The sequence below is a fragment of the Jaculus jaculus genome, chromosome 10 (assembly GCF_020740685.1).
Source record: "Jaculus jaculus isolate mJacJac1 chromosome 10, mJacJac1.mat.Y.cur, whole genome shotgun sequence".
NCBI classification, from domain to species: Eukaryota; Metazoa; Chordata; class Mammalia; order Rodentia; family Dipodidae; genus Jaculus; species Jaculus jaculus.
Genome location: NC_059111.1, coordinates 37,707,501 through 37,735,499, shown reverse-complemented (window position 1 = coordinate 37,735,499; position 27,999 = coordinate 37,707,501). Strand labels below are relative to the sequence as shown.

The window sequence follows — 27,999 nt, the reverse complement described above, 5'->3', positions numbered from 1 at the left end:
CTGGGGGATGAGCACACTATGGGTTTTCTCAGGGCTGTTCCTACTGCTACAGTTCTTCATTGATTGTTGTGTGGTGGGACTTGCTTTGAAATTTTGCTATTTGGACTGTGGAAATCCAGTTGAAGAGTTAGCAAGCTGGTTATAATCATTTCTGGTTAAATGAATACTTCTCAATACTCTCGGGCTTCTAAGTGGTTCAATTTCTTATTCTCCTCACTTGTAGTAACAGTTACATGGTGAGTCTGTGGCTAGTGTATGAAATAAGCAGAAAGTTCAGCTGTACACTGGTAATTGACACTTGTAAATAAACAATTGCTGTGTGTTTTGAAAAGTGGGAGGCAGACAGTTGTAGCAGTGTTTTTCAGGTAACAGCTCAGCTTACCTCCCGTTTGTCCAGGGCTGGTGCCTTGTTTTCTGTAGCCATAAAGTACAGTTAAGAGTCTGTTGAAAAGGGTTTGGAATCTCTTTAGTTGATGAATATTCCCTACTATGTTATATTTGAAACAAAACCAAAATATGTTAGAGTCTCATTCTGGGGCACAAGAGATGGTTTAGCAGTTAAGGAGCTTGCTTACGAAGCCTAAGGACCCAGGTTTGATTTTCCAGTACCCACGTAAGCCAGATACACAAAGTGGTGCATATGTCTGGAGTTTGTTTGCAGTGGCTAGAGGCCCTGGTACTCCCATTCTCTCTCTCTATGTGCATCCCCCCATCAAATAAGTCTCATGCTCTACAGACTGAGCTAGCTGGGCAATGCAAAACGTTAAATTAAAACCTGTAACATCATAATTGAATTGGAATTTAAATTTATGTTTTTAGAAGAGTTATAACTGTTTGGCAGTACTAAATATTAAAATTACAAATATATTGTATGCCGTATTTCTGTCATCCAAGTGTTTTCTCATATTTTAAATAGGTACCTGACTGAATCCTATGGAACGGGTCAAGATATTGATGATAGAATTGTTGAAGGTATTGTTAACTTTTATTTTTTATTAGAGGAATCCTTTCAGTGGCTTACAGTGTTTCTCTCCCAGAGATTCAGGAGGCTCTTCTCTCCCATAAGTCTTTGCTCAAACTCCACCTGCATGCGTACTTACCATGTCTCTCTCTCCTGTACTCCTCCCCCGTGAAAGCACAAGGGAGGCAGGGAACTCTGTATCAGATTCCAAGGCCTGCCAGGATACTAGTGCCTGATGCATAGCATAAGTATTGGGTAAATGAAGAAAAGAATTACATGGAGCTCTTTGGTTTCCTGTTTCTTTTCTAGACCTTGTTTCTTTATAAAGGAAAGATGAAAAAAAATTACTTGGCATTAAGATGCTCTTGTTTTGGAAAATTATTTTAACAAAAGTCTTTCCTTGAGAGCCAAAAGTATGTGGATTGATTCCTTAAGCTGTCCATGATTGGGTCCTCTTACAAAGCCTCCTCATCTTTGGTTTGAAGATGACTGGTCTAGCCCTTCATCGTGTTGACTTTGTGCCTCATTCCTGTACATAGATTCCTGTCAGGTTGCTTTTCCTTAATGCAGCCTCTAAATGGAGTGAGAATGCTCTCTCATCTTTGGTTTTAATCTTTTGGCGTTTTTTTTGAGGTAGGGTCTCACTCTAGCACAGGCTGACCTGGAATTTACTCTGTGTCCTCAGGGTGGCCTTGAACTCACAGTGATCTTCCTACCTTTGCCTCCCTAGTACTGGGATTAAAGCTTACCCTACTATGTCCTGGTAATGGTTTTGTACTGCCTTCAAGATAATGTTTTAAAATGTTATTGTACCTGTGGTGTGGCCCTTCCCCACTTCAGGATCTCATTTCTTCCAGTTCTTATGGTGTGATCTTGTAGGTGTTCAAGGTGTTTTAGGCTCTTTTCTATATACTCTTTCTCCTTCCTGCTTCCTCACCCCCCCATTCCTTGTCACCCATATAAATTGAATAGTAAGTACAAAAGAATTAATTATGTGTTAGCTCAGAATAATAATTAGCATTCTGTTTTATTTACTTGAAGTCAGACTCACTTGAGAATGGGATATAAGCTTAGTTTTTTCTATGGTACTGTGGTGTATAGTGTATAATTTATTTCAGTTATTATCAATACCTCTCCAGCTCTCTGATAATGGAGAACTGTAACTGACTTGATGTTATCCTGAATGGAAATTCAGTTTTTGGTTTGGGGGTGAGTATATTATTGACAGCATAAATATGATTTTCCAAATGTACAGGTTCTTAGCCTTTCTGGGGATAGTGTGCTGATGTTACAGTCTACTTAAATTATTTAGTAGACTATTCATAAGGAAGTTAGGGAGACTGATTGATTTCCCCTTTGGTCAGCAGCCTATGAAAGCCAAAAACCCAATGCTGGGATTAAAGGCATGAGCCACCATGCCTGGCTTTAAAGTCTGTGAAAACCTTTCTTGGCTTGGGTATGCATATACAAATGTTGGTATGTTGTTTTTTTCTGGGTGTTACAATAAAATACTTTAGAAAGTAAGTCAAATAGTTTTCTTAGCTATATATTGTCACAAGAGCTTTGCTGTTTCTAGTTCCTTGTACTGTGTAAGTTCTTGTTGCTGTGAGAGAATACCTGACAAAAGTTCAAGGCCAAAGGGTTGATGGCGGCAGGGAAGGCTTGAGGTAGAGTGTGAAATGGTTGGCTACATTGCGTCCGCAGCCAGGAAACATATCAATGCTGGTGTTCCACTTGTTTCTCCTTTCTGTTTAGGCCAAAACCCCAGCCCACATTCAGGGTGGGTCTTTGTTTCTCAGTTAAACCTTCCAAAAAAATATTCTCACAGATTAACCTAGAGGCTCTTCTTTGTGTCCTAAATACTGTCAAGTTGGTAACTAAGATTACAAATGATCACACTGTTTTATCTATTGTAATACATGCTTTAATTGAACTTCATAGGGATCAATTTTTAAAGTTTTTAACCAAGTAATTTGTTTTGAAATAAAAAAAAATTTTTTTTCAATGAGAGACAGAGAAAGAGAGAAAGAATTGCACTAGGGCCTCCAGCTACAGTAATCAAACTCCTGACACGTGAGCCATCTTGTTTGCATGTGCAACCTTGTGCACTTGCCTTACATTGTATGTCTAGCTTACATGGGACTTGGAGAGTTGAACATGAGTCCTTAGGCTTCATAGGCAAGTGCCTTAACTGCTAAGCCATCTCTACAGTCCCCCCCCACAAGTGACATTTTTTTTTTTTTTTTGTTGTTGTTGTTTGTTTGTTTTGGTTTGGTTTTCGAGGTAGGGTCTCACTTTAGCCCAGGCTGACCTAGAATTCACTATGTAATCTCAGGGTGGCCTTGGACCACCTGATCCTCCTACTTCTGCCTCCCAAATGCTGGGATTAAAGGTATTGCCAGCACACCTGGCTCATATACTCTTTTTATATATATTGAGCACATTTTCCATCTGTTACCCTGGAGTAGTTCCTGAACACAGAGAATGAACATTAAGTATTTGTGGAACTAACATTTCCCCTTGTGGTGCATGTGTGACATTGCGTGCTTTAGTCACTGTGTGTCTGGCTACGCATGACCTGGAGATTCAAACACGAGTTCTTAGGCGTCATAGACAAGTGCCTTAATTGCTAAGCCATCTCTCCAGCCCAGTGCTTATTTTTTGATGAAATATCTTTATTTCTCTTTCAATAGCAAATCCACTATTAGAAGCCTTTGGAAATGCAAAGACTGTTCGCAACAATAATAGCAGTCGATTTGGAAAATTTGTAGAGATTCATTTTAATGAAAAGGTAAGTGGAAGTGACTTTGAGGATTATGTGCTTGGGAAGTGTTTGTGAAAAATGCAAGGATCTTTTTTAGAATTAGTACTATACTTCAACTTAGGGTAATCTCTTTAAGTTTATGTTGGACATGGGCAGGGCCCTGGGTTAAAGCAAAGCCTGAGTTTTATCTGAAAATCCAGGTATCCCCTGCTTGGAGAGGTAGTGGCCTTACTTCCTGCCGATCTCAGGTTCCAGGATTTTGTCTGGGGATCCAGGCTCATTATGACCCCCAAGAATGGGGGAAGGATCCTGGCTCACTGCAATCCCCAAGGGTGGGGGGATGAGCTACCCTGCCGGTCCAGTCCTCAAGATATGACCGAGGTTCAGGCTGCTGCTACCCCTCCATAGCCTGGGTGGGGCCTTTGTGTCAGATAGTTTAGGTTTGCTTTAACCCAGGGCCCTGCCCATGTCCGACAGCTCCCTTTTTGTTTTTATAATGGTTGTTAGGCACTGCTAGGCACAGGCTGGAACCTTCAGGAGAGGGGCCTGAGCAGCCAGGCATGGCTAAGGACCTGGGCTACCCGAGGCCACTCCCTCTTCAAGCCTGGCACACTTGAACTTAGATTTTGCCCATAGCCCTGTGACCTTTGGCCAGTTGCCTAGGAAACTTCTTATCAGCCTTCACACAGTCCATCCCCCTGAGACCCTAGGTCACCTGACCCTCCCTTACCATTGCCTATGTGCTAGAATGAATGTCCCCATGAGCTAATTAGGCATCAGAAATGAACTTGGTACAGCCAACCCCCTTAGAGTCCTCTTCCCTACCCTCAGATGCTTATAAACCCATTTCCCTGACAGTAAAGTGAGCGAGCTGTTCACCAAAACCACCCCCCCCCCCACGAAAGTATTTTACTTTCATGTGCTCACCCCAGAGGACACAGGAACCTACAAGTTGTTGTTGTTGTTGTTATTATTATTATTATTATTTGAGATAAGAGTTTCCTTTTTCAGCTCTAGACTAGACCAGGCAGTCCTAGAACTCAGGATTCTCCTGCCTCACTCATCCTCCTGAGTGCTGGAATTGTTGGTGTGTGCTACCATGTTTTGTTTGTTTGTTACTTTACATAGAAAATATATTTTCACTATGAGTATACTAAAATTCTTTTCACAATTTATAATCCAAATATTAGATTTGATTGTGGCATTAAACATAACTTTTTGGGCTTTTTTACTCGTAAGTTATTAAATTTGCTTTGATTAATATGTAATAATTACACATATTTATGAGGCACAGCATTACACACACACACACACCAGTATAGTGTATACTGATCAAGTGATCAAGTCAGGACAGTTAGTATTTTTCTCACATCATCACGTATTACATTTGGAGGCTTTGAGCTCTTCATAGATAACGTAATAGGTTACTGTGGATGTCAGCATTGAGACATAGGGCAAAGTTAGTTCTGACTAGAGACTTAATGGAGATGTTTAAAATCAAGGATAACCTATGATTCTCTAAGCTTACATTTTAGTCATCTGTATTTTCTGCAGCTCTTGATAAGTATTTTAACTTCTTTGATAGACAAATATCTATTAGAAAAAAATGTTTAACATTGTCAAGTGATTCTTTCAGACCTTAAATACTAAAATATATTCTCTCTCTATTTTCATTTTTAGAGCTCAGTTGTTGGAGGATTTGTTTCACATTATCTTCTAGAGAAATCCAGGATCTGTGTTCAAGGCAAAGAGGAAAGGAATTACCATATCTTTTATAGGCTCTGTGCTGGAGCTTCGGAAGACATTAGCGAAAAACTTCATTTGAGCTCTCCAGATAACTTTCGGGTAGGTTAGAGGAAAATAAAATTTATACAAATTTTGCAACTTGATTTCTCATCAATCCTAAAACCCGTTTGCATGTATTTTTTTTTTTTTTTTTTTGTGGTAGAATTTTGCTCTGGCCCAGGCTGACTTTGAAGTCACTATGTAGTCTCAGGATGGCCTCAAACTCATGGTGAGCCACTTACCTCTGCTTCCCAAGTGCTGGGATTAATGGTGTGCACCACCGTGCCCAACCCACATATTTTTATACTTAATTGTGAATGTACATAACTTACGTTAAACCAACTACAGTTGTCCTCTGTACCTGAGAATTCTGTAGCTGTGCCTTAAGGAACCATGACTTGAAGTATACCATATAGGGATGAAAAAAGTGTATATATATTGAACATGTACAAAGTTCTTTTCCTTTTTTTCTAAGCAATGAAATATAACTCATCACATACTTTGAGTGGGGTATTATAAATAATCTCCAGATGGCTTAAAGTGTATGAGAGGATAGACATGCAGATTGTATACAAATGCTCTGCTGTTTTGTATAAGGGATCCAAAGATCTGCAGAGTTTGGTCTCCATCTCCAGTATCCATAAGAGCTCAAGGAATCTATCACCCATAGATACTGAAGTATGGCTATGAAGCATGGTAGAATGACAGTATCACCAATGATAGCTCTATTGAGGTATATTTCTGAGCTCTTCATACAGATTGAGCATCTCTAATATGAAAATTCCAAATCCTAGATACTATAAAGTTTATGACTTTGGGAGTTTTAGATTTAGAAAGCTCAACTGGAAAGGGAAAATTTATCATATATTTACAAATTTAAACAGTTCCAAACTCTGAATCAGCTGTCCCAGGTGCTGTGGGTTAAATGATCCTCAGCTACCAACACACTCACTATCTGAGAAGGTATGTAATACAGTAGGAGAAAGGATGGATGCTAAAGCCCATATTGATTTAAACTCAATTATAACTTTATAATTGTTCTGTAGTATTACCCTTAAAATTACATATAACTTGTGAAGAAGTTTGTTCACTGAATTAATAAAGGATACATGATTATAGTCCCTAATTCACTCCAGGAACAAATATTTATTGCTTATATTTTGGGTGTTATTTGGAAGCCTGCATATGAGAATCATGATAGACCTAAGATGAATCAGACAGATGAATAGCCCCCCCCCCACTCACTCACTCACATGGTGGCAGTTGGCATTTTGAAAAGGTTAGTGGAGGAATTGATTACTTGAAGGAATCCTAAAGTGTTTCAAGTGTTAATTAGATAAAGAGAAATGTATGGGCTGGAGGGATGGCTTAGCGATTAAGGTGTTTGCCTGCAAAGCCAAAGGACCCAGGTTCAATTCCCCAGGACCCATGTTAGCCAGATGCGCAAGGGGGTGCAAGCATCTGGAGTTGGCTTCCAGTGGCTGGAGGCCCTGGTGTGCTCATTCTTTCTCTCTCCCTCTTTCTCTGTCAAATAAATAAATTAATTAAAAAAAAAGTATGCCTAGTTAGACACAGCAAGATGAAAAGAGAAAGGCAAGAAATATTTGAGAGGGAGGACAGGAAGGATTTTAAGTGGAAAGTTAGATATCAGATCTGTGCTTTCTTTGGCTTTAACATGAGGATGGGCTTAAGGGAGTAGAGGAAATGATAGAAATTGGGGCCTAGGCAGACTGGAAACTTACAGCTCACATACCTGAATTGGCTTAAAGATGACAGTTACAGAAAAGAGTGAGCACAAAGTATTAGAAGGCAAACTTGCTTTTGTGTGGAGGTGAGGAGAGGGAGGAATCCAGGGCTGGGTGGGCTGTCAGTAAATAACTGAGCTGGGCGTGGTGGTGCACACCTTTAGTCCCAGAACTTGGGAGGCAGAAGTGATGATTGCCATGAGTTTGAGGCCACCCTGAGACTACATAGTGAATTCCAAGTGAGCCTGGGCTAAAGTGAGAGTCTACCTTGAAAAACAAGAAACAAAACAACAACAAAAAGAAGTATGTGGGATACTCATCACACTTTATAAAATCTCAGCTTAAAAGTGTTCCTTTATGGGGTATGTAATAGTTGTAGAAATGAAATAAGGGATAGAGTTGGTAGAAAATTCTGCAAGTGATTTGGTATCTTTTGCCAGGAGGCCTCATAGGAAAGTCATGACAGACATACTTAATTACTGCTCTGGGTGTGCCCATTTATTTTTGCAAATAGCTACTCTTTCACTTGAAGAACTTCCTTTTGCTTTTGGAAATTTTAAAAGTTTATTGTATTACTTTGTTAAATGTATTTCTTGATATACTTTTAAAGTATCCAGCCCTCTCTTGAACTTTTCAAATGAACTAGAATTGAAGTTGACTGCTCTTCCTATCTTCATGAAATGGGTAGGGCATTTCTCTGGTTTTCAGAAAAGAAATGTTACTAGGATCATATAATAATAATTATGATGTTCTGGCCTTGCCAACATTTAGTTGGCCAGAAAACAACATAACCACTCTGGTTATAACCTAGCATGTCTTTGCATGGAGCTTGGGAGCATAGTATTTCATAGTATCGTGGTGTTGGGCTGTAAAGCCTTCTCCAGGCACAGTGAGAGGCATCCTGCAGGGACAGCTACTTGCCAGGTTCTAGGTCTGAGGGTTTCCTGTCTTTTTGGTGGCAACTATCTGGTCTGATTGCCTTGCTTACAGGACAGTCCTTTTGTTGGTAAGAGGAAGGACAGGGGCACACATCTGCTTGGGATATTCTTCTCCTGTTTCATATAAACACAGCTGCATGCACCTCCCCAAATAATTTAGCTTTAAAGCAACTTGCAAGTGTTTTGGTAATTTTGTCAGGTTTTTCGGTAGTGCCTCTTTAGTTACAGTGTATTAGTAAAGTTGTAAATACAAGAAGTCCCCAGCATCCTAGTGAACACCTTCAAAATGGTGGAATTTCATTTTGTCATTACTCTATAACCAATGAGTTATAGAGTTTATATAATGTTTGTATCAACTACAGTTGTATTTTAGAAAATAAAAAAAATTAAGTGCTCAGTATTTGTATCGTCATGCACAAATATTGAAATAGTAAAGTTTTGTTAGAATGTCAGTGGATGGCAAAAATACTTACAGCTTTGTAATGAAGCGAAGTTGGAAGAAAAAAGCTATGACTCCTAGGTTGCTAACCCTTGTAATTCTGGGGCTCATCATACTCAGGCAGCATGCTAGGCAAGTACTGGCCGTTAATCTGTACCCCAGGCCCTCTAGCTTCTTTCTTTTCTCATTTGTTTGTTTAAGACAGGGATTTACTGTGTAGACCAGGCTGGCCTTGATCTGAAGATGTTCCTGCTGCAACCTTTCGTACTCTGGGATTATACGCATGTGCTAGCTTTTTTATTATCATTTTTTAATTGGCATGTACAGATCTAGGTCTCATTCATTCTGGAATTTTCTTTTTCAGTATTGACAACATCCATAATTATAGACAATAGACCATGATAATTCTCTCCCCCCTCACTTTCCCCTCCCCCTCTCAATCAGTCTCTCTTTTATTTTGATGTCATCATCTTTTCCTCTTATTATAATGGTCTTGTGCCAGACACTAGGAGGACTTGGATATTGGCTGTTTTGTGTCTGGAAGAGTGCATTCTTTCTGCCACTTCTTCTGCAGTGGACCCAGAGCCTTGGAAGGTGTGATAGAGATGTCTGAGTGTTGATCACTCCTCTGTCACTTCTCAGTGGTATGGTTCCTTTAGAGTAATTGCAGAGGTCACTGCCATCTGAAAAGAGAAGTTTGTCTAACCAAAACTGAGAGTAGCAGTAATATATGAGTATTAAAACAGAAGTGCTTACTGGGCAGTTTGGTGAGCATAACATATGCATTTAGCCAGACACCATCAGACATTACACCCTTAGGGCTCATTTCTTCCCCTGTCATAGATTTTCAGTATCAGGCATGTCCATCCACTTCCCTGCAAATTTAATTTTTCTTTACCACTTAATAGAACTCCATTGTATAAATGTGCCACATCTTTATTATCCACTTGTCAGTTGAGGGACATCTAGGCTGGTTTCATTTTCTAGCCCTTGTGAATAGAGCGGCAATAGATATGGATGTACAGTGAGTCCTTAGGAGAATTGCCTAGGAGTGGTATAGGTGGGTCATATGGTAAATCGTCTCAGGAACCTCCAAACTGATTTCCACAATGGCTTTACCAGATTACAGTCATACCAACAGTGTGGAAGGGTTCCTCTTTTTCTGCATCCTTGCCAGCATTTACTGTCATTTGATTTTTTGGTAATAGCATTTGTGATAGGAGTGAGATGGAATCTCAAAGTAATTTATATTTTCCTGATGGCTAAGGATGTAGAACACTTTTTTAGATATTTATATGCCATCTGTATTTCTTCTTTTGAGAACTCTCTATTTAGTTCCATAACCCATTAAAAAATATTTTATTCATTTATTAATTTGTGAGAGAGTGGGAGAGAGAGAGAGAGAGAGAGAGGCAGAGAGAAAGAGAGAATGGGCATTCCAGGGCCTCTAGCCCCTGCAAACGGACTTCAGATGCATGCACCCCCTTGTGCATCTGGCTTTCATGGGCCCTGGGGGATCAAACCAGGGTTAGGCTTTGCAGGCAAACACCATAACCACTAAGCCATTTCCTCAGCCTCCCACAGACTTCCTCCCCCTTTTGTTTTTTCAAAGTAGGGTCTTACTCTAGCCCAAGTTGACCTGGAATTCACTATGTTGTCTCAGGATAGCCTTGAACTCGGGGTATACTCCTCCTGTAGCCCTCCCCCCTTTTTGTAAAAGCTCACTTTCTCATTTTTATTTTTATTTATTTATTTGAGGGGGAGGGAGAGAACAGGTACACCAGGGCCTCAAGCTGCCATAGCCCATTTTTTAATAGTGTTGTTTGATTTCTTATTGTGATTTTTGAGTTTTTTGTATATCCTGGGGTTTAAGAAACATTTTATTTATTTATTTATTTGAGAGAGAGTTGGGGGTGGGAGAGGGAGAGAATGGGCATGCCAGGGCCTCCAGCCACTGCAAATATACTCCAGACATATGCACTACATTGTGCATCTGGCATTATACAGGTCCTGGAGAATTAAACCTGGGGTCTTTGGCTTTGCAGGCAAGCACCTTAATTGCTAAGCCATCTCTCCAGCCCTATCCTGGATATTAATGCTCTGTCAGATGCATAGCTGGCAAAGATTTTCTCCCATTCTGTAGATTGCCTCTTCTCTGCTGTCAGTATCCTTTGCTGTGTAAAAGCTTTATAGTTGAATGATGTCCCAGTGGTTCTTTAGTGGTTTTGTTTCCTGAGCCACTGGAGTTATATTCAGAAAGTTGCTGCTTATGCCAATATGTTGAAGGGTTTCCCCTACTTTTTCCTCCAGCAGTTCCAGAGTTTTGTTTCTGATTTTAAGGCCTTTCATCTATTTGGACTTAATTCTTGTCCATGGAGAGAGATAAGGATCTATTTTCATTCTTCTACTTATAGATAACCAGTTTTCACAGCCAATTTGTTGAAGAAGCTGTCTTTTCTCCAGTAAGTATTTTTGGCAATTTTGATGAAGATCAGGGGCCTGGAGCTGCCTGGATTTATACCTGGGTCCTCTATTCCATTGATCTATGTATGTGTCTTTGTGCCATGCTGTGCTCTATGATATAGGGTAAAATCAGGTGATTCTACTAACCATATTTTTGTTACTCAAAATTGTTTTGGATACTTGAGGGGTTTTTTGGTGCTTCCAAATGAATTTTTGGATTTTTTTTTTTTTCTATTTCAGTGAAAAATGCCCTTGGAATTTTGGTGGGGCTTGCTTTTTTTTTTTTTTTTAATGTAGATTGCTTTTTGTAAGATTGACATTTTCACAATGCTGATTCTTCCAATCCTAGAACATGGGATGTCTTTCCATTTCCTAGTGTTTTCTGAAATTTCTGTCTAGAGTGTTTTAAAGTTTTCATTGTAGAGATCCTTCACTTCCTTGGTTAGGTTTATTCTAAAGTACATATTATTATTATTATTATTATTATTATTATTATTATTATTATTGAAGCAATTGTGAATGGGAGAGATTTCCTGATTTCATCTTCTACATGGTTGTTGTTAGCATATAGGAAGCCTACTCATTGCTGTGTGTTTATTTTGTATTCTGCTATGTTGCTATAAGTGTATATCAGCTCTAACAGTTTGCTGGTATACTCTTTAGAGTCCTTTATATATAAGAATCATATCATCTACAAACAATGATAATTTGAGCTCTTTTTATTTATTTATTTATTTATTTTTTAATTTTTATTAAACTTTTCCATGATTGTAAAATATATCCCATGGTAATTCCCTCCCTCCCCACCCCCACACTTTCCCATTTGAAATTCCATTCTCCATCATATTACCTCCCCATTACAACCATTGTAATTACATATATACAATATCAACCTATTAAGTATCCTCCTCCCTTCTTTTCTCTTCCCTTTATGTCTCTTTTATAACTTACTGGCCTCTGCTACTAAGTATTTTCATTCTCACGCAGAAGCCCAATCATCTGTAGCTAGGATCCACATATGAGAGAGAACATGTGGTGCTTAGCCTTCTGGGCCTGGGTCACCTCACTTAGTATAATCCTTTCCAGGTCCATCCATTTTTCTGCAAATTTCATAACTTCATTTTTCTTTACTGCTGAGTAGAACTCCATTGTGTAAATGTGCCACATCTTCATTACCCACTCATCAGTTGAGGGACATCTAGGCTGGTTCCATTTCCCAGCTATTATAAATTGAGCAGCAATAAACATGGTTGAGCACGTACTTCTAGGAAATGAGATGAGTTCTTTGGATATATGCCTAGGAGTGCTATAGATAGGTCATATGGTAGATAAATCTTTAGCTGTTTTAGGAACCTCCACACTGTTTTCCACAATGGCTGGACCAGATTACATTCCCACCAGCAGTGTAGAAGGGTTCCTTTTTTCCCACATCCACACCAACATTTATGATCATTTGTTTTCATGATGGTGGCCAATCTGACAGGAGTGAGATGGAATCTCAATGTAGTTTTAATCTGCATTTCCCTGATGACTAGTGACGTAGAACATTCTTCTAGATGCTTATATGCCATTCGTATTTCTTCCTTTGAGAACTCTCTATTTAGCTCCATAGCCCACTTTTGATTGGCTTGTTTGATTCCTTATTATTTAATTTTTTGAGTTCTTTGTATATCCTAGATATTAATCCTCTATCAGATATATAGCTGGCAAAGATTTTTTCCCATTCTGTAGGTTGCCTCTTTGCTTTTTTTACTGTGTCCTTTGCAGTGCAAAATTTTTGTAATTTCATGAGGTCCCAGTGATTAATCTGTGGTTTTATTGCCTGAGCAACTGGGGTTGTATTCAGAAAGTCTTTGCCAAGACCTATATGTTGAAGGGTTTCCCCTACTTTTTCCTCTAGCAGTTTCAGAGTTTCAGGTCTGATGTTCAGGTCTTTAATCCATTTGGACTTAATTCTTGTGCATGGTGAGAGAGAAGAATCTATTTTCATCCTTCTGCAGATATATATCCAGTTTTCAAAACACCATTTGCTGAAGAGGCTGTCTCTTCTCCAATGAGTATTTTTGGCATTTTTATCGAATATCAGGTGGCTATAGCTACTTGGGCTTACATCTGGGTCCTCTATTCTGTTCCACTGATCTACATGTCTGTTTTTGTGCCAGTATCATGCTGTTTTTGTTACTATGGCTCTGCAGTATAGTTAAAATCAGGTATGGTGATACCACCAGATTCATTTTTGTTGCTCAGTATTATTTTAGATATTCGAGGTTTTTTGTGATTCCAAATGAATTTTTGGATTATTTTTTTCCATTTCCATGAAGAAAGCCTTTGGAATTTTGATAGGATTGCATTAAATGTGTATATTGCTTTTGGTAAGATTACCATTTTCACAATATTGATTCTTCCAATCCAGGAACAAGGGATGTTTCTCCACTTTCTAGCGTCTTCTGCAATTTCTTGCATGAGTGTTGTAAAGTTCTCATTGTAGAGATTCTTTACTTCCTTGGTTAGGTTTATTCCAAGGTACTTTATTTTATTTATTATGTTTTTGATGCAATTGTGAATGGGAGTGATTCTCTGATTTCATCCTCTGTGTGTTTGTTGTTAGCATATATGAACGCTACTGATTTCTGTGTATTTATTTTGTATCCTGCTACATTGCTGTAGGTTTTGATCAGCTCTAACAGTTTGCTAGTAGAGCCTTTAGGGTCCTTTATGTATAGAATCATGTCATCTGCAAATAATGATAATTTGATCTCTTCCTTTCCAATTTGTATCACTTTTAGGTGTGTCTCTTGCCTTATAGCTATGGCTAAGACTTCCAAAACTATATTAAATAAAAGTGGGGACAGTGGACACTGTTGTCTTGTTCCTGATTTTAGTGGAAAAGCTTCCAGTTTTTCCCCATTTAGTAATATGTTGGCTGTAGGCTTGTCATAAATAGCCTTTCTTATATTGAGATATGTTCCTTCTATTCCCAATCTCTGTAGGACTTTTATCATGAAGGGATGTTGGATTTTGTCAAATGCTTTCTCTGCGTCTAATGAGATGATCATGTGATTTTTGTCCTTCAACCCGTTTATGTAATGTATTACATTTATAGATTTGCATATGTTGAACCATCCCTGCATCTCTGGGATAAATCCTACTTAGTCAGGGTGAATGATCTTTTTGATATACTCTTGTATTCTGTTTGCCAATATTTTGTTGAGAATTTTTGGATCTATGTTCATGAGGGAGATTGGTCTGTAATTTTCTTTTTTTGTTCTATCTTTGTCTGGTTTTGGTATCAGTGTGATGCTGGCCTCATAGAAGGAGTTTGGTAGAATTCCTTCTTTTTCTATTTCCTGGAAAAGCTTAAGAAGCAATTGTGTTAGCTCTTCCTTAAAAGTCTGGTAAAATTCAGCAGTGAATACATCCGGGCCTGGGCTTTTTTTAATTGGGAGATTATTGATAACTGTTCAGATCTCCATGTTTGTTGTGGGTGTATTTAAGTGATTAATCTCATTTTGATTTAATTTAGTTAGGTCATATAAATCAAGGAAATCATCCATTTCTTTCAGTTTTTCATACTTTGTAGAGTATATGCTTTTATAGTATGTCCCTATGATTTTTTGAATTTCTGTGGAATCTGTTGTGATGCTACCTTGTTCATCTCTGATTTTATTAATTTGTGTCTCTTCTCTCTTTCTTTTGGTCAGATTTGCTACGTGTTTATCAATCTTGTTTATCCTTTCAAAGAACCAACTCTTTATTTCATTAATTCTGTGGATTGTTCTTTTTGTTTCTATTTCACTAATTTCTGCCCTTATCTTTATTATTTCTTCCCATCTACTCATTTTTGGTTTGCCTTGTTCTTCCTTTTCCAAGGCTTCAAGGTGAAGCATTCGGTCGTTTACTTGCGACCTTTCTAATTTCTTAATATAGGCACTTAAGGCTATAAACTTACCTCTTAGAACTGCCTTCATTGTGTTCCAGAGGTTTTGGTATGTTGTGTTCTCATTATCATTTAACTCTATAAATTTTTTGATTTCCTTCTTGATTTCTTCATTGACCCATTCATCATTTAGTAGTATATTGTTTAGTTTCCACGATATTGTGTATGCTCTATAGCCTTTCTTGCTACTGATTTGTAGTTTAATTCCATTGTGATCAGATAGAATGCAAGGAATTTTTTCAATTTTCCTTAAATTGTTAAGATTTGCTTTGTGTCCTAATATATGGTCTATTTTAGAGACTATTTCATGTGCTGCTGTAAAGAATGTATATTCTGCAGCCTTTGGATGAAATGTCCTGTATATATCTGTTAGGTCCATTCCTTCTATGACCTCATTTAGTCCAGTTGCCTCTCTGTTTATTTTTTCCTGGGATGACCTGTCAATTGATGAGAGTGGGGTGTTAAAGTCACCCACCACCAGTGTTTGTGGTGTTATCTGTGACCTTAGTTCTAATAGTGTTTGTTTGACGAATTTGGGAGCCCCCATGTTAGGTGCATATATGTTTAGGATTGTAATGTCGTCCTATTGGAGTGTGCCCTTAATCAATATAAAGTGACCTTCCTTATCTTTCTTGACTAATGTTGGACTAAAGTCTACCTTGTCCGATATTAGGATAGCAACCCCTGCTTGTTTTCTAGGCCCATTTGCTTGAAACACCATCTTCCAACCTTTCACCCAATGATAATGTCTATCCTCTGTAGAAAGGTGAGTTTTTTGGAGACAACAAATTGTAGGATCCTGCTTTTTAACCCAGTGTGCAAACCTATGTCTTATGGTTGGGGCATTGAGGCCGTTGATATTAAGAGATATTATTGAAAGATGTGTATTTATGTTTGCCTTTTTTTTTTTCTTTTTTTTGTTGTTCCGGTTCTACCTGTGCTCTCTTCTGTTAACTAGTATTTGAGTATTGCTTGTTTTTTCTTGGTTCCTTATATGTGTGCTTTTCCTTTTGTTCAGCATGGAGGAGTCTATCAAGTATTTTCTGTAGAGCTGGTTTTGTCTTCAAATACTCCTTTAACCTGCTTTTGTCATGGAATGTCCTTATTTTTCCGTTATTTGAATGGATAACTTTGCAGGATAAAGTAACCTTGGTTGACAGTTGTTGTCTTTCAGAACTTGGAATATACCACTCTAAGCCCTTCTGGCTTTAAAAGTTTGTGTTGAGGGCTGGAGAGATGGCTTAGCGGTTAAGCGCTTGCCTGTGAAGCCTAAGGATCCCAGTTCGAGGCTCGGTTCTCCAGGTCCCACGTTAGCCAGATGCACACGGGGGCGCACGCGTCTGGAGTTTGTTTGCAGTGGCTGGAGGCCCTGGCGCGCCCATTCTCTCTCTCTCTCTCTATGTGCCTGTTTCTCTCTCTCTCTGTTGCTCTCAAATAAATAAAAATAAAAATTAAAAAAAAAAGTTTGTGTTGAATAATCTGCTGTAATCCTGATGGGCTTGCTTTTGTAGGTAACTTGATTTTTCTCTCTAACTGCTTTCAGTATTTTTTGTTTGGTGTGTGTGTTTGGAAGTTTGATTATAATATGGCAAGGAGAGGTTCTTTCTGGGTTTTGTCTGGCTGGTGTTCTAAAGGCTTCCTGTATCTGCATTGGCACCTCTTTCCCAATTTGGGGGAAATTTTCTTCTATGATTTTGTTGAAGATGCCTACTATGCCTTTGGAGTGGAATTCTTCTCCTTCTACTATGCCCTGAATTCTTATATTGGATCTTTTCATAGTGTCCCGAATATCTTGAAATTCCCACTCATACTTTTTTATAAGTTTGTCTTTCTCTTTGTTGGCCTGTATTAGATCTGCCACCTGGTCTTCTAGCTTAGTTTTTCTGTCCTCTCTTTCATCCATCCTACTGGTGAGATTTTCTACGGAGTTTTTTATTTCATTAACTGTATAATTCATTGCTAGTAATTCTGCCTGGTTTTTCTTTATTATTTCTATTTCCTTATTTATCTCTTGTATTGCCTTCTTTATATCATTAAATTGGTGTCCTGCGTCTTCTTTGATTCATTTGATTTGTTCTTTGACCTCTTTGAACATATTTATAATCATTCTTTTGAACCCTTTCTCAGGCATTTCCTCTAACTCGTTCTCATTGGAGGAATTTTCTGATGCATTAATACTTTTAGATGGATTTATATCGTCTTGCTTTTTAGTGTTTCTTGTGTTATAATGTATATATTTTTGCATGTTGGATTAAGTTAATGCTTGGATTTTCTAGCTAGCTGGGTATTCTTAGCTGGCAAGTGTGGCCCTGCAGATCAGCACCCCTGCTGCTGGAACTGCTGCTGCTTAAGCTGCCGCCGCTGCTGCTGAAGGTGCTGCTGCTGGACCCACCGCTGCTGCCGCCTCTGCTGTTGCTGTAACTGCCACTGCTGGAGTCACCACTGCTGGTGCTGTGTCCACTGCCGCTGCTCCCACTGAAGCTGCTGCTGCTGGGCCCGCCAATGCTGCTGCTCCTAGGTCTGCTGCTGCTGGGTCTGCCGCTGCTGCTGCTCCTAGGTCTGCTGCTGCTGGGGCCGCTGTTACCGGTGCTGGAGCCACTGATGTTGCTGCTGTACTCTGCTCCTGCTTGGGTCCTGCTGTCGGCTCAAGTTGGCGTGGCCGGGTCCCAGGACTGCTCCTCTGTTCGTCGGAGCTGAGCTCAGGCAGTGGGGTAGGGGAGGGACCGCAGCTGCTCTGGTTCTCTCGCTGCTTCACGTGTTCTTCTACCTCGTGTTCTGCTCCTCTGTTGCTCACTGCTACTCTCCCTTCACGTTTTCCTGAGTTGCGGAGAGCGCCTGTGTGAGGGGAAGCTCCTGCACCTGGCTTCTCCTGCGGTTGGAGCTGAGCTTGGCGGCTTTCTGGTGCGCCACTGCCGCTGCGGTGGTTGGCCGAGCTGCCCGAGCTGCTTTTGCCGGCCTGTGCGGGCTCTGTATGCTCTGGATCTCTTCTACTTCTCTGCTGCCTCTTCAATTTCCTATACACCTCACTTTTTAGTAAAAGTTTGTATTTTGCTGAGTTTTTTTGGTCTTTTTTCCCCCCTAGGCTGCTTTGCCGTGGTACCTACACTGCCATCTTAACCGGAAGTCCTAATTTGAGCTCTTTATTTCCAATTTATATCCCTTTTATGTGTGTCTCTTGCCTTATTGCTATAGCTGAGACTTCCCATACTATATTAAATAAAAGTGGGGATGGATAGTGGACACCCTTGCCTTGTTCCTGATTTTAAGTCCCCACATCCATTTAATATTATGTTGGCTATAGGTTTGTCATAAATAGCCATGATTATGTTGAGATAGTTTCCTTCTATTCCCAGTGTCTGTAGAACTTTTACCATGAAGGGATGTTGGATTTTGTCAATTGCCTTTTCTTCAGCTATTGAGATGATCATGTGGTTTTTGTCCTTCAGTCTGTTTATATTGTGTATTAAATTTATTGATTTGTGGATATTGAACCATCCTTGCCTCTTTGGGATAAAGCCTACTTGGTTGGGGTGAAATATCTCTTTTTGATGTATTCTTTTATTCTGCTTGTCAATATTTTGTTGAGAAGTTTTGCTTCTATGATCATGAGGGAGATTGGTCTGTCATTTTCTTTTTTCTCTCTTTGTCTAGTTTTGGTATCCAGGTGATGCTGGCTTCATAGAAGGAGTTTGGTAGAATTCCTTCTTATATTTTATGGAAAAGTTTGAGAAGCATTGGCATTTTTTCTTTTGTGAAGGTCTGATAAAATTCACCAGTGAATCCATTTGGACTTGGACATTTTTTTAGTTGGGAGACTTTTTTTTTTTTAAATATAACTGCTTGGATATCTGTACTTGTTACAGGTCTATGTAAGTGGTTAATCTCATCTTCATTTAATTTTGGTAGGTCACATAAATCAAGGAAATCATCCATTTCTTTCAGATTTTCAAACTTAGTACAGTATATGTTCTTAAAGTATGTCCTTATGCTTTTCTGAATTTCTTTGGTATCTGTTGTAATAGTACTTTTTTCATCTCTAAATTTATTGATTTATGTCTCTTTTCTCTTTATTTTGGTCAGATTTACTAAGGGTTTATCAATATTGTTTCAAAAAACCAAATCTTTGTTTCATTGATTCTTTGTATTTTTTGCAGGGTAGTTTTGTATTTCATTAATTTCTGCCCTAATCTTTATTATTTCTTCCTGTTTACTTATTTTTTGGTTCGCCTTGTTCTTATTTATTTCTTAAGGTGAAACATTGAGTTGTTTACTTGTGACCTCCCTCCCTCCCTCTCTCCCTTTTTTTTTTGAGGCAGGGTCTCATTTTAGCTCAAGCTGACCTTGAACTCACAGTGATATTCCTACTTCTGCCTCCCGAGTACTGGGATTAAAGGCATGTGCCACCATGCCCAGATCTAATTTCTTAATATAGGCATCTAAACCTGTAATTTTCTATACTTAGAACTGCCTTCATTTTGTCCCAAAGGTTTGGTATGTTGTTTTCTCATTATCTTTTGATTCTATGAAGTTTTTGATTTCCTCATTGATCCATTCATCATTTAGTAGTGTAGTGTTTAGTTTTCATGATTTTGTGTATGCTCTATAGCTTTTCTTATTGTTGATTTATTTCAATTTTCCTGTATTTGTTAAAATTGGCTTTGTGTCCTAATATATGGCTTATTTTAGAGAATGCTCTATGTGCTGCTGAAAAGAATATGTATTCTGAAGCATTTTGATGAAATGTTCTGTAGATATCTGTTAGGTTCATTTGCTCTATGACCTCATTTAATCCAGATACATTCCTGTTTATTTTATTGGAATACATCATTCCAGGCCCTTTTAACATTTGTGTTGAGTAATCTGCTGTGATCTTATGGGCTTGCCTTTGTGTGTGACTTGATGTTTCTGTAACTACTTTTAATATATTCTCTGTGGTGTGTGTTTTGTAGTTTAATTATATTATGATGGTGAGAGGTTCTTTCCTGATTTTGTCCGTTTTGTGTTGTAAAGGCTTCCTGTATCTGCATTGGCACCACTTTCCCTATTTGGGGGAATTTTTCTTCTGTGATTTTGTTGAAAATATCTGCTATGCCTTTGGAGTGAAATTTTCTTATTCTACTATGCCCTGAATTCTTCTGTTTGATTTCTTCAAAGTGTCTTGAATGTGTTGAAATTCTCATTCATGCTTTCCTATTAGTTTGTCTTTCTCTTTGTGGCCTATGTCATATCTGCTAACTGGTATTCTAGTTTAGATATTCTGTTAGATATTCTCCTTGATCCATTCTACTTGTGAGACTTTTTATAGTTTTGTATTTGACTTACTCTGTTTTTCATTTTAGTATTTCTGATTGGTGCTTTTTATTATTCCTATTTCTTTACTCATGTCTTATATTGACCACCTTATTTCATTAAGTTGGTTTCCCATGTTCTTTTTCAGGATTTTGTTTTCTTCTTTGATTCCTTTGAGTATAGATATTATCAATTTTTGAAATCCTTGTCAGGCATTTCACCTAAAACAGTCTCAGTGGGGTAATTTCTGATGGATTTATAATTTTTAGTAGGATTATATTGTCTTGATTTTTTTGTGTTTCTTGTATTATAATGTAGAGAATTTTGCATCATGAGTTAATTTGATGGTGGGGTTTTCTAGTTATCTACAGTATTCTTAGCCATGTAACTCTGAGTTTATAATCTTTAGGATAGGAGTTTAAGGTGCTAAGTGTCACTCTTATAATACAAGAAAATATCATGAGTGTTGAGTTTGCCTTTTATTCAAGTATTCTAGTAGGCTGGTTGGAACAATTTACTGGCAAATTCTAAAATTCAACTGAGCAATATATACATTCAGTCCAAACAGGACAGACTATTTAGGCAAGAGTGGAGATTTAAACAGATAATCTATTAAAGCCAAAGTACCTAAGGGTGTGTGTTGCCCCATACCCTTAATCCCATCAACTGGGAGGTTGAGATTTCTCATCTAAAATGGGTTCCAGGTCATCCTGAGACTGAGTGAGACCCTGCCTCCAATAATGATAGAAGAAAAACACAAAGGCCCTATGAATTAGGAAATGTCAGACAACAAGAGTCAACACCAAAATACAGCTTATTTGAGAATGGTAAAGCCAAACAAGAATATGTAACACATAACCTTCTCTGACATGGAGAGAGAGATTAGCACTTCTGGTACAGGCCTATGTACCTGTCGTTGTGTAAGTAGGGTATGTTACCTTTGGGGATGGCTTCCGATCTCACCAATGCTGAGTGCCCACATTGACTCGTCTCTCTTGTGCTTTAGATCCCATGTTCTAATCAGCTGACAGTTCTGTCCAGCTGTGCTGGATGCTAGCGATGAATGAGTTCTCCGGAGATTCACAGCACTGATGGTTGGGGGATGGGAAGATGTACAACATGCCAGGAGTTGTATGGAGCTGCTCCCATTCTGGCATTTTTAAGTACAGTTTGCTTTGGTCTTTGATTCCCATCTCTCCCTCCTATTCCCCTCTCACTCTGCCAGTTCCCTTCTCTTCTGTGTCATGTTTCTTTTTGTCTTTCCTCCCTGTTCCCAGTTCATCTCTTTATATTCACCTTCAGTTACAGTTTGTCTTTATACATTTGGTTCATATTTTCCCTCTATATGTACATACTTGGAGATGTTACGTGCTTAGACCTGCTTATTACAGAGAATATGTGACTTTGGTCTGAGTTTGACTCACTTCACTGAATTGATTTTTTCCAAATCTTCCATTCTCCTGAAAGTTTCACAATTTACTTTTTCCATATTTCTGCATAGAATCCCATTGTATATATGTAGCACAGCTTCATTTTTCACTCATCTGTTGATGGGCATCTTGGTTGATTTCCATTCTTAGCTATTGTAAATACAGTCACAATAAACATGGATGTGCAAGTATCTCTGTAGCACAGTGTGGATTCCTTAAGGTACATGTCCAGAAGTGGTATGACTGGGTCATAAGGGAGATCTACTTCTAACCTTTTGAGATCCTCCATCCTGATTTTTTTTAATTTTTGGTTTTTTTGGAGGTGGGGTTTTACTGTAGTTCAGGCTGACCTGGAATTCACTATGTAGTCTCAGGGTGGTCTCAAACTCACAGCGATCCTCCTACCTCTGCCTTCCAAGTGCTGGGATTAAAGGCGTGCACCACCATGCCTGGCTCCATCCTGATTTTGAAAATTGCTATAAATACTAGTTTGTACTCCTACCAATAGGATCATCCTCACTAGCATTTTTTTTTTCTGTTTTCTGTCTTCCTTTCTTTTTTCTGTTTTTTTTTATTTTATTTTTATTTATTTATTTGTAAGTGGCAGAGGGGGGGGGAGAGAATGGGCATGCCAGGGCCTCCAGCTACTGCAAACGAATTGCAGATATGTGCACCCTCTTGTGCATGTGGCTCACGTGGGTCCTGGAGAGTCAAGCCTTGAACCGAGGTCCTTAGGCTTCACAGGCAAGTGCTTAACTGCTAAGCCATCTCTCCATCCCTGTTTTTGGTTTCTTGAGGTAGGTTCATGCCTCAAACTCACAGTGATACTCCTACCTCTACTAGGATTAAAGTGTGAGACCCAAGTGCTAGGATTAAAGGCATATGCCACCATGCAGCACTGCTCTTTTCTGTTTTCTTGATGATAGCCAGTCTGATTGGTATAAGATAGTATCTCAAAGTTGTTTTGCATTTCCCTTATGGCTAGGGATGTTGACTGTTTTTTAAGGTACTTATTGGTCATTTGGGTTTCTTTTTTTGTGAAATGCCTGTTTATTTCATTAGCCCATTTGGTTGATTGGCAGGTTAAATTTTAAAAAAATATTTTTATTTATTTATTTATAAGAGAGAGAGAGAGAAGGGGAGAAGGAGAGGGAGAATGGGTGTGCTAGGACTTCTAGCCACTGCAAACCAACCCTAGAAGCATGTGCCATCATGTGCATCTGGCTTATGTGGGCTCTGAGGAAACAAACCTGGGTCCTTAGGTTTTGCAGGCAAGTGCCTTAACCACTAACCCATCTCTCTAGCCCAGGTGTTTAATTTTTGCAGTTCTCTGTAAACTCTGGTTATTAGCTCCCTGTTTGAAACATAGGTGGGAAAGTCCCCCCCCCCCCACTTTATATAGACTATCAGATTTGGGGATGTTTTTTTGGCTGTGCAGAAACCTTTCAATTTTATTATTATTAAATAATTATTATTATTTATTAAATTTTATGTATTTTAATTTGTTGATTCTTGAGGCTGTTTCCAATGTCATTAGAGTCTTGTTCTGAAAATTCTTCCCTATGCCTATACCCTGGACAGTGTTCCCTGTTTATTCCTCTAGCATTTTATGTATTTTAGGCTTTAGATTGAGATCTTTGCTCCACTTTGAATTGATATTTATACAGGGAGAGAGATGGATCTAATTTCATTCTACTGCAGGTGGATTTCAGTTTTTCTAGCCCCATTTGTAAGCTATTTTTTCCCACTAACTATTTTTGGCTTAGTTGTCAAAGATGAGGTGGTCAAAGCAGTGTGCATTTATTTCTGGGTCCTCTAGTCTTTTCCATTGGTCTATATGTTTGCTTTGGTGCCAGTATCATGCTGTCTTTATCACTATTGCCCTGTAGTATAATGTGAGGTCAGGTATTGTCCTACCCACAGCTATGTTTTTTGGTTCCATATGAATTCCTGGATTTTTTTTTTCTAGCTTGGTGAGGAATATCATTGGAATTTTGATGGGAATTGTGTTGAGAAATTTATTTTAGGGAGAATTATGGTAAGAGGGAAGGCAAACCAGGAAAGTGCCCGGGCTTGAAAGGGAGAGAGGAGACTAGGAAAATTTCCCTCACATAGGCTAAAGTCCCTTTCCAGAGAGGAAGCCTCTGGGGAGGGGAGGGGAGAGAAGGAAGGAGAAGGGAAGAAAGGAAAGGGAAGGGGGAAGTTTACTCATGTGTTTTAGGCCCATTTATATGAATCTGGCATCCAGTTAGAATGAGGTGTGTTGGCCCTGGAAGACTGTTGACTTAAGAAGGGCCCACCCACGGGGGCTAAACCTGTGAAATTGGGCAACAAGTAGGAAGTACTTGATGAGTTGTTGTCTTCAGCCATGTTGGATGAAACTGAATGAAACAAGGGTACCAAAGTGGCCTCTGTGTTCCTGTGGGTCAGCTCCTGGCTGGCTGCCTGTCAGGAAAAGGCTGCCTTGCCATACCAGTATCTCCTCATGGTCTTCTGAGGCTCTTCTTCAGTTTCCTTTATTGGGACAGAGTCTGTTAGGATTCTTTTTTTTTTTTCCTAAAATTTGTTTATTTTATTTATTTGAGAGGGGGATGGGTAGACAGAATGGGTATGCCAGGGTCTTCAGCCACTGCAAACAAACTCCAAATGTATGAACAACCTTGTGCATCTGGCTTATGTAGGTCCTGGGGAATCAAACCTGGGTTCAATTGGGTCCTTTGACTTCACAGGCAAACACCTTAACCGCTAAGCTATCCCTCCAGCCCTGTTAGGACTTATTTTGATCATCTCCTTCACCAGGTCACACTGGGGCTGTTTCTAACCTTCCATCTTATCCAGAAGTATGAGTCCTTTGATCTTTACAATCTTTCTGTAAGGCAGTTTGTCACTGACAAAAGCAGGGTTTTCCCCTGCATGTCTGGAGGAGCAAGAATTGCAAAGATAGAAGATGTAATGTCTGAGTTAATATGACTCCAATGGGGAAAATTCCATTCTTTCAGCTCTACCATCAGACCCTTGACCATTAATAGAGAAGTGCTAGATTTAGCATTAGATTAAAATATCCATAAGCCAAATATTTTACTAAGTAATTAGCATGGGGAGATAAAGCACATTCTCACAAAAAGACATTTAAGACAGTCCATCCAAATGCTTACTAACATTATTATTCCTTCTCTCTGACTTTTTCTGTTTTTGCTCATATACAGTTATAGATACAAACCCCATGGGCAGATCATTATCTGATGTTGCTGTAGTTCTGATATAATAGATATATGTATTTTATATCTCAAATGTTAATTTGTCCCCAAATCATTTAAGTTTATTATGATTTTTATCTTGGCATGTATAATTGGTATACATTATCTTATATTTCATTCCATATTACAGTGTTGTTATAATGACCTGGTTTAAGAAAAATCAAGATGTTTTAAAACTTGCAGTCTATTCTCTGTATGCTTTCTTCATAATCTCATACATAACAGATCAATTTACCTCAGTATATTACAATGTATTACACATTGAGTTTAGATTTCAGAGAATTTGATTTGTGGAACATTTGCATAGATTTTACTCAGTGAGTGTCTTTAATCTGAAAATCTAAAGCCCCAAATGCTCCAAAGCCTTAGTCTGAGTATGCAATGGTCAGAGTTTGAGATTTTGGTCAGGCATGGTGGCACACACTTTCAGTCCCAGCACTAGGGAGGCAGAGGTAAGGGGATTGCCATGAGGCTGATTTGTTTGGGCCTACAGAGTGAGTTTCAGGTCTGCCTGGGTTAGACTGGAACTCTACCTTGAAACAAACAAACAAACAAAAATGTTTGAGAGTTTGGAACACGTTGGATTAGGAGGGTCAGCCTATTCTTTTGGTTCCCTTGTTCTATATTTTTAAAGCATGTAACTTTTATTTATTGTTGGTTGGTTTGGCATGTTTATTCTTGTTGAATTGGGGGTCAAGCTCAAGGCTTGGCACAATCTAGGCCAGTATCCAACCAGTAAGCTACAGTAGCAGCTTTTAAAATGTTTCTGGGCAGCTGGTTAAATCACTGTGGAAGGAAAAGCTGAAATTGTTTGAGTTATAACCAAGTGCTATGATTTATACGTAGTCACTGTTAGCTGCCAGTAAATGTCTTAGTTTGAGTAAAAAAGTCAGACATTTAGTAAACCAAGGATAATATTTAATTATTGAGAATGCAAGGGATCACTTGACTTCTAGAACCTTAATGTGCATCCTTATCTGAGACTCCATCTATTTAGTAGAGGATGTTTTTCATTGTTGTAGTTCATAGGTTATGTACTGTTTTTACTGTCTATCTTTATCTATCAATCCATCCATCTATGTATCTATCTATCTGTCAATCATCTATCCATCTGTGTGTGTGTGTGTGTGTGTGTGTGTGTGTGTGTTTGTTTGTTTGTTTCTTTCTTTCTTTCTTTCCTCCCTCCCTCCCCCCCTCCCTCCCTCCCTCCCTCCCTCCCTCCCTCCCTCCCTCCTTCTTTCTTTCTTTCTTTCTTCCTTTCTTCCTTTCTTCCTTTCTTCCTTCTTCCTTCCTTCCTTCCTTCCTTCCTTCCTTCCTTCCTTCCTTCCTTCCTTCCTTCCATCCATCCATCCATCCATCCATCCATCCTTCCGTCCTTCTCAAAGCAGTTCTCCTGCCTCTGCTTACCAAGTGTTGGGATTAAATGCATGTGCCACTATGCCTGGTAGCAATTAGGATTTTATTTATTTAAATATTGATTTTGAGAGAAAGAGAGAAAAAAGAAGGCAGATAGGTAGAGAGAATGGACACTTCAGGGTCTGCCGTTGGCTACTGCAAACAAACTCCAGATGCATGTGCCACCGTGTGCATCTGGCTTATGTGGGTATTGGGGAATCAAACCTGGGTCCGTAGGCATTGCAGGCCTTAACCACCAAATTATCTCTCTAGCCCCAATTAGGATTTTAAATATCCCTGTTTTAATTATTATGAATAAATATTAAACTAATGATTTGAGAAATGAAATGATTAAATTATGTTTAAAAACTTTTTATTGGTAGTGCTGTTGATGAGTTGAGTCATCTCTGGAATTATTATATATGCTAATGGTGTTTTACATGTGTTTATCCTAGTACTTAAACCGAGGCTGCACTAGATACTTCGCTAACAAAGAAACTGACAAACAGATTTTACAGAACCGCAGAAGTCCTGAGGTATAGTAGACTATTTTTTAATTAAAAATTTGAATTAAACAATAAAATCATGCAGAAAAAATATTTTGGAAATCATGTAAGTTTTCGTGTTTTCAGGTTTATGTTTTTACTTAAACCAAATTATTGTCTGGGTCTCTCTCTTAGCGTAAGCTTTGACCTGTGTTGTAATACACAGAAATCTTAAGTGCTGTTTCTTCAGGGAGCCAAATGCACTGCCTTTCTCTTGTTCTTTTTCTAGTTTTGGTGATATGAAATGGATTAAGAATTATATTTTTGCAGCTTGCTCTAACATTACCCATGTGTGATCATACACATGTGCCAGGCAGCTTCCGGTGGCTGCTGAGGTTGTGTGAGATCATCAGCTGAATGCCATGAAGTGGTTGTGGCTTATGGCTTCCTGTTTCTATCTATGGTCACCAGCCCCATGGCTTTTGGGCCTTGGCAAGACCACATGTCCTAGCAGGGAGCATGTGGGAGGGAAGAACTGCTCACCTCATGGTATTGCTGCTCTAGAAAGTACCTATCTAGAATATGTTATAAAAACTTGTATGTTGGGTTTACCAAATTATATTTCTAAGAGTAATTTGATAAAATTATATGATTAACTGTTATTTTCAAAATATTACATATTTAATTTTATAAATTTTAATGTGTAGTACTGACATAATAAGTGATATTAAGTTATCTTTAAACAAGGAGCTTAAATTATGAAAACTAAATTAGGATACCTACAGGGGCTAATCTTCCTTTTATCATTATTATTCATAGTAATTATTATTATTTTAAAAACTTTGTTTGAGAGAGAGAAAGAGGCAGATAGAGAATGGGCATGCCATGTCCTTCAGCCACTACAAACTCCAGACACATGCACCACCTTGTGCATCTGGCTTATGTGGGTACTGGGGAATCAAACCTGAGTCCTTTGGCTTTGCTGGTAAGTGTCTTAACTGCTAAGCCATCTCTCCAGCCCAGAATGTTTGCTTATGTATGTATGTATGTATGTATGTATGTATGTGTATGTACGTACGTATGTACGTACATACGTCGTGACAAAGAGAGG

General features: G+C 38.7%; 1 protein-coding gene across 1 annotated transcript in view; it reads left to right on the top strand.

The window, feature by feature from the left end:
• Myo6 (myosin VI) overlaps positions 1-27,999 on the top strand; it is a 235,266-nt gene that overhangs the window by 133,643 nt on the left and 73,624 nt on the right. Inside the window, exons 7-10 of the mRNA XM_045160127.1 lie at positions 917-972; positions 3,655-3,752; positions 5,406-5,570; positions 26,859-26,939. Of these exons, the coding sequence (XP_045016062.1) occupies positions 917-972; positions 3,655-3,752; positions 5,406-5,570; positions 26,859-26,939 (400 nt within the window). The remainder of the gene's footprint in view (positions 1-916; positions 973-3,654; positions 3,753-5,405; positions 5,571-26,858; positions 26,940-27,999) is intronic.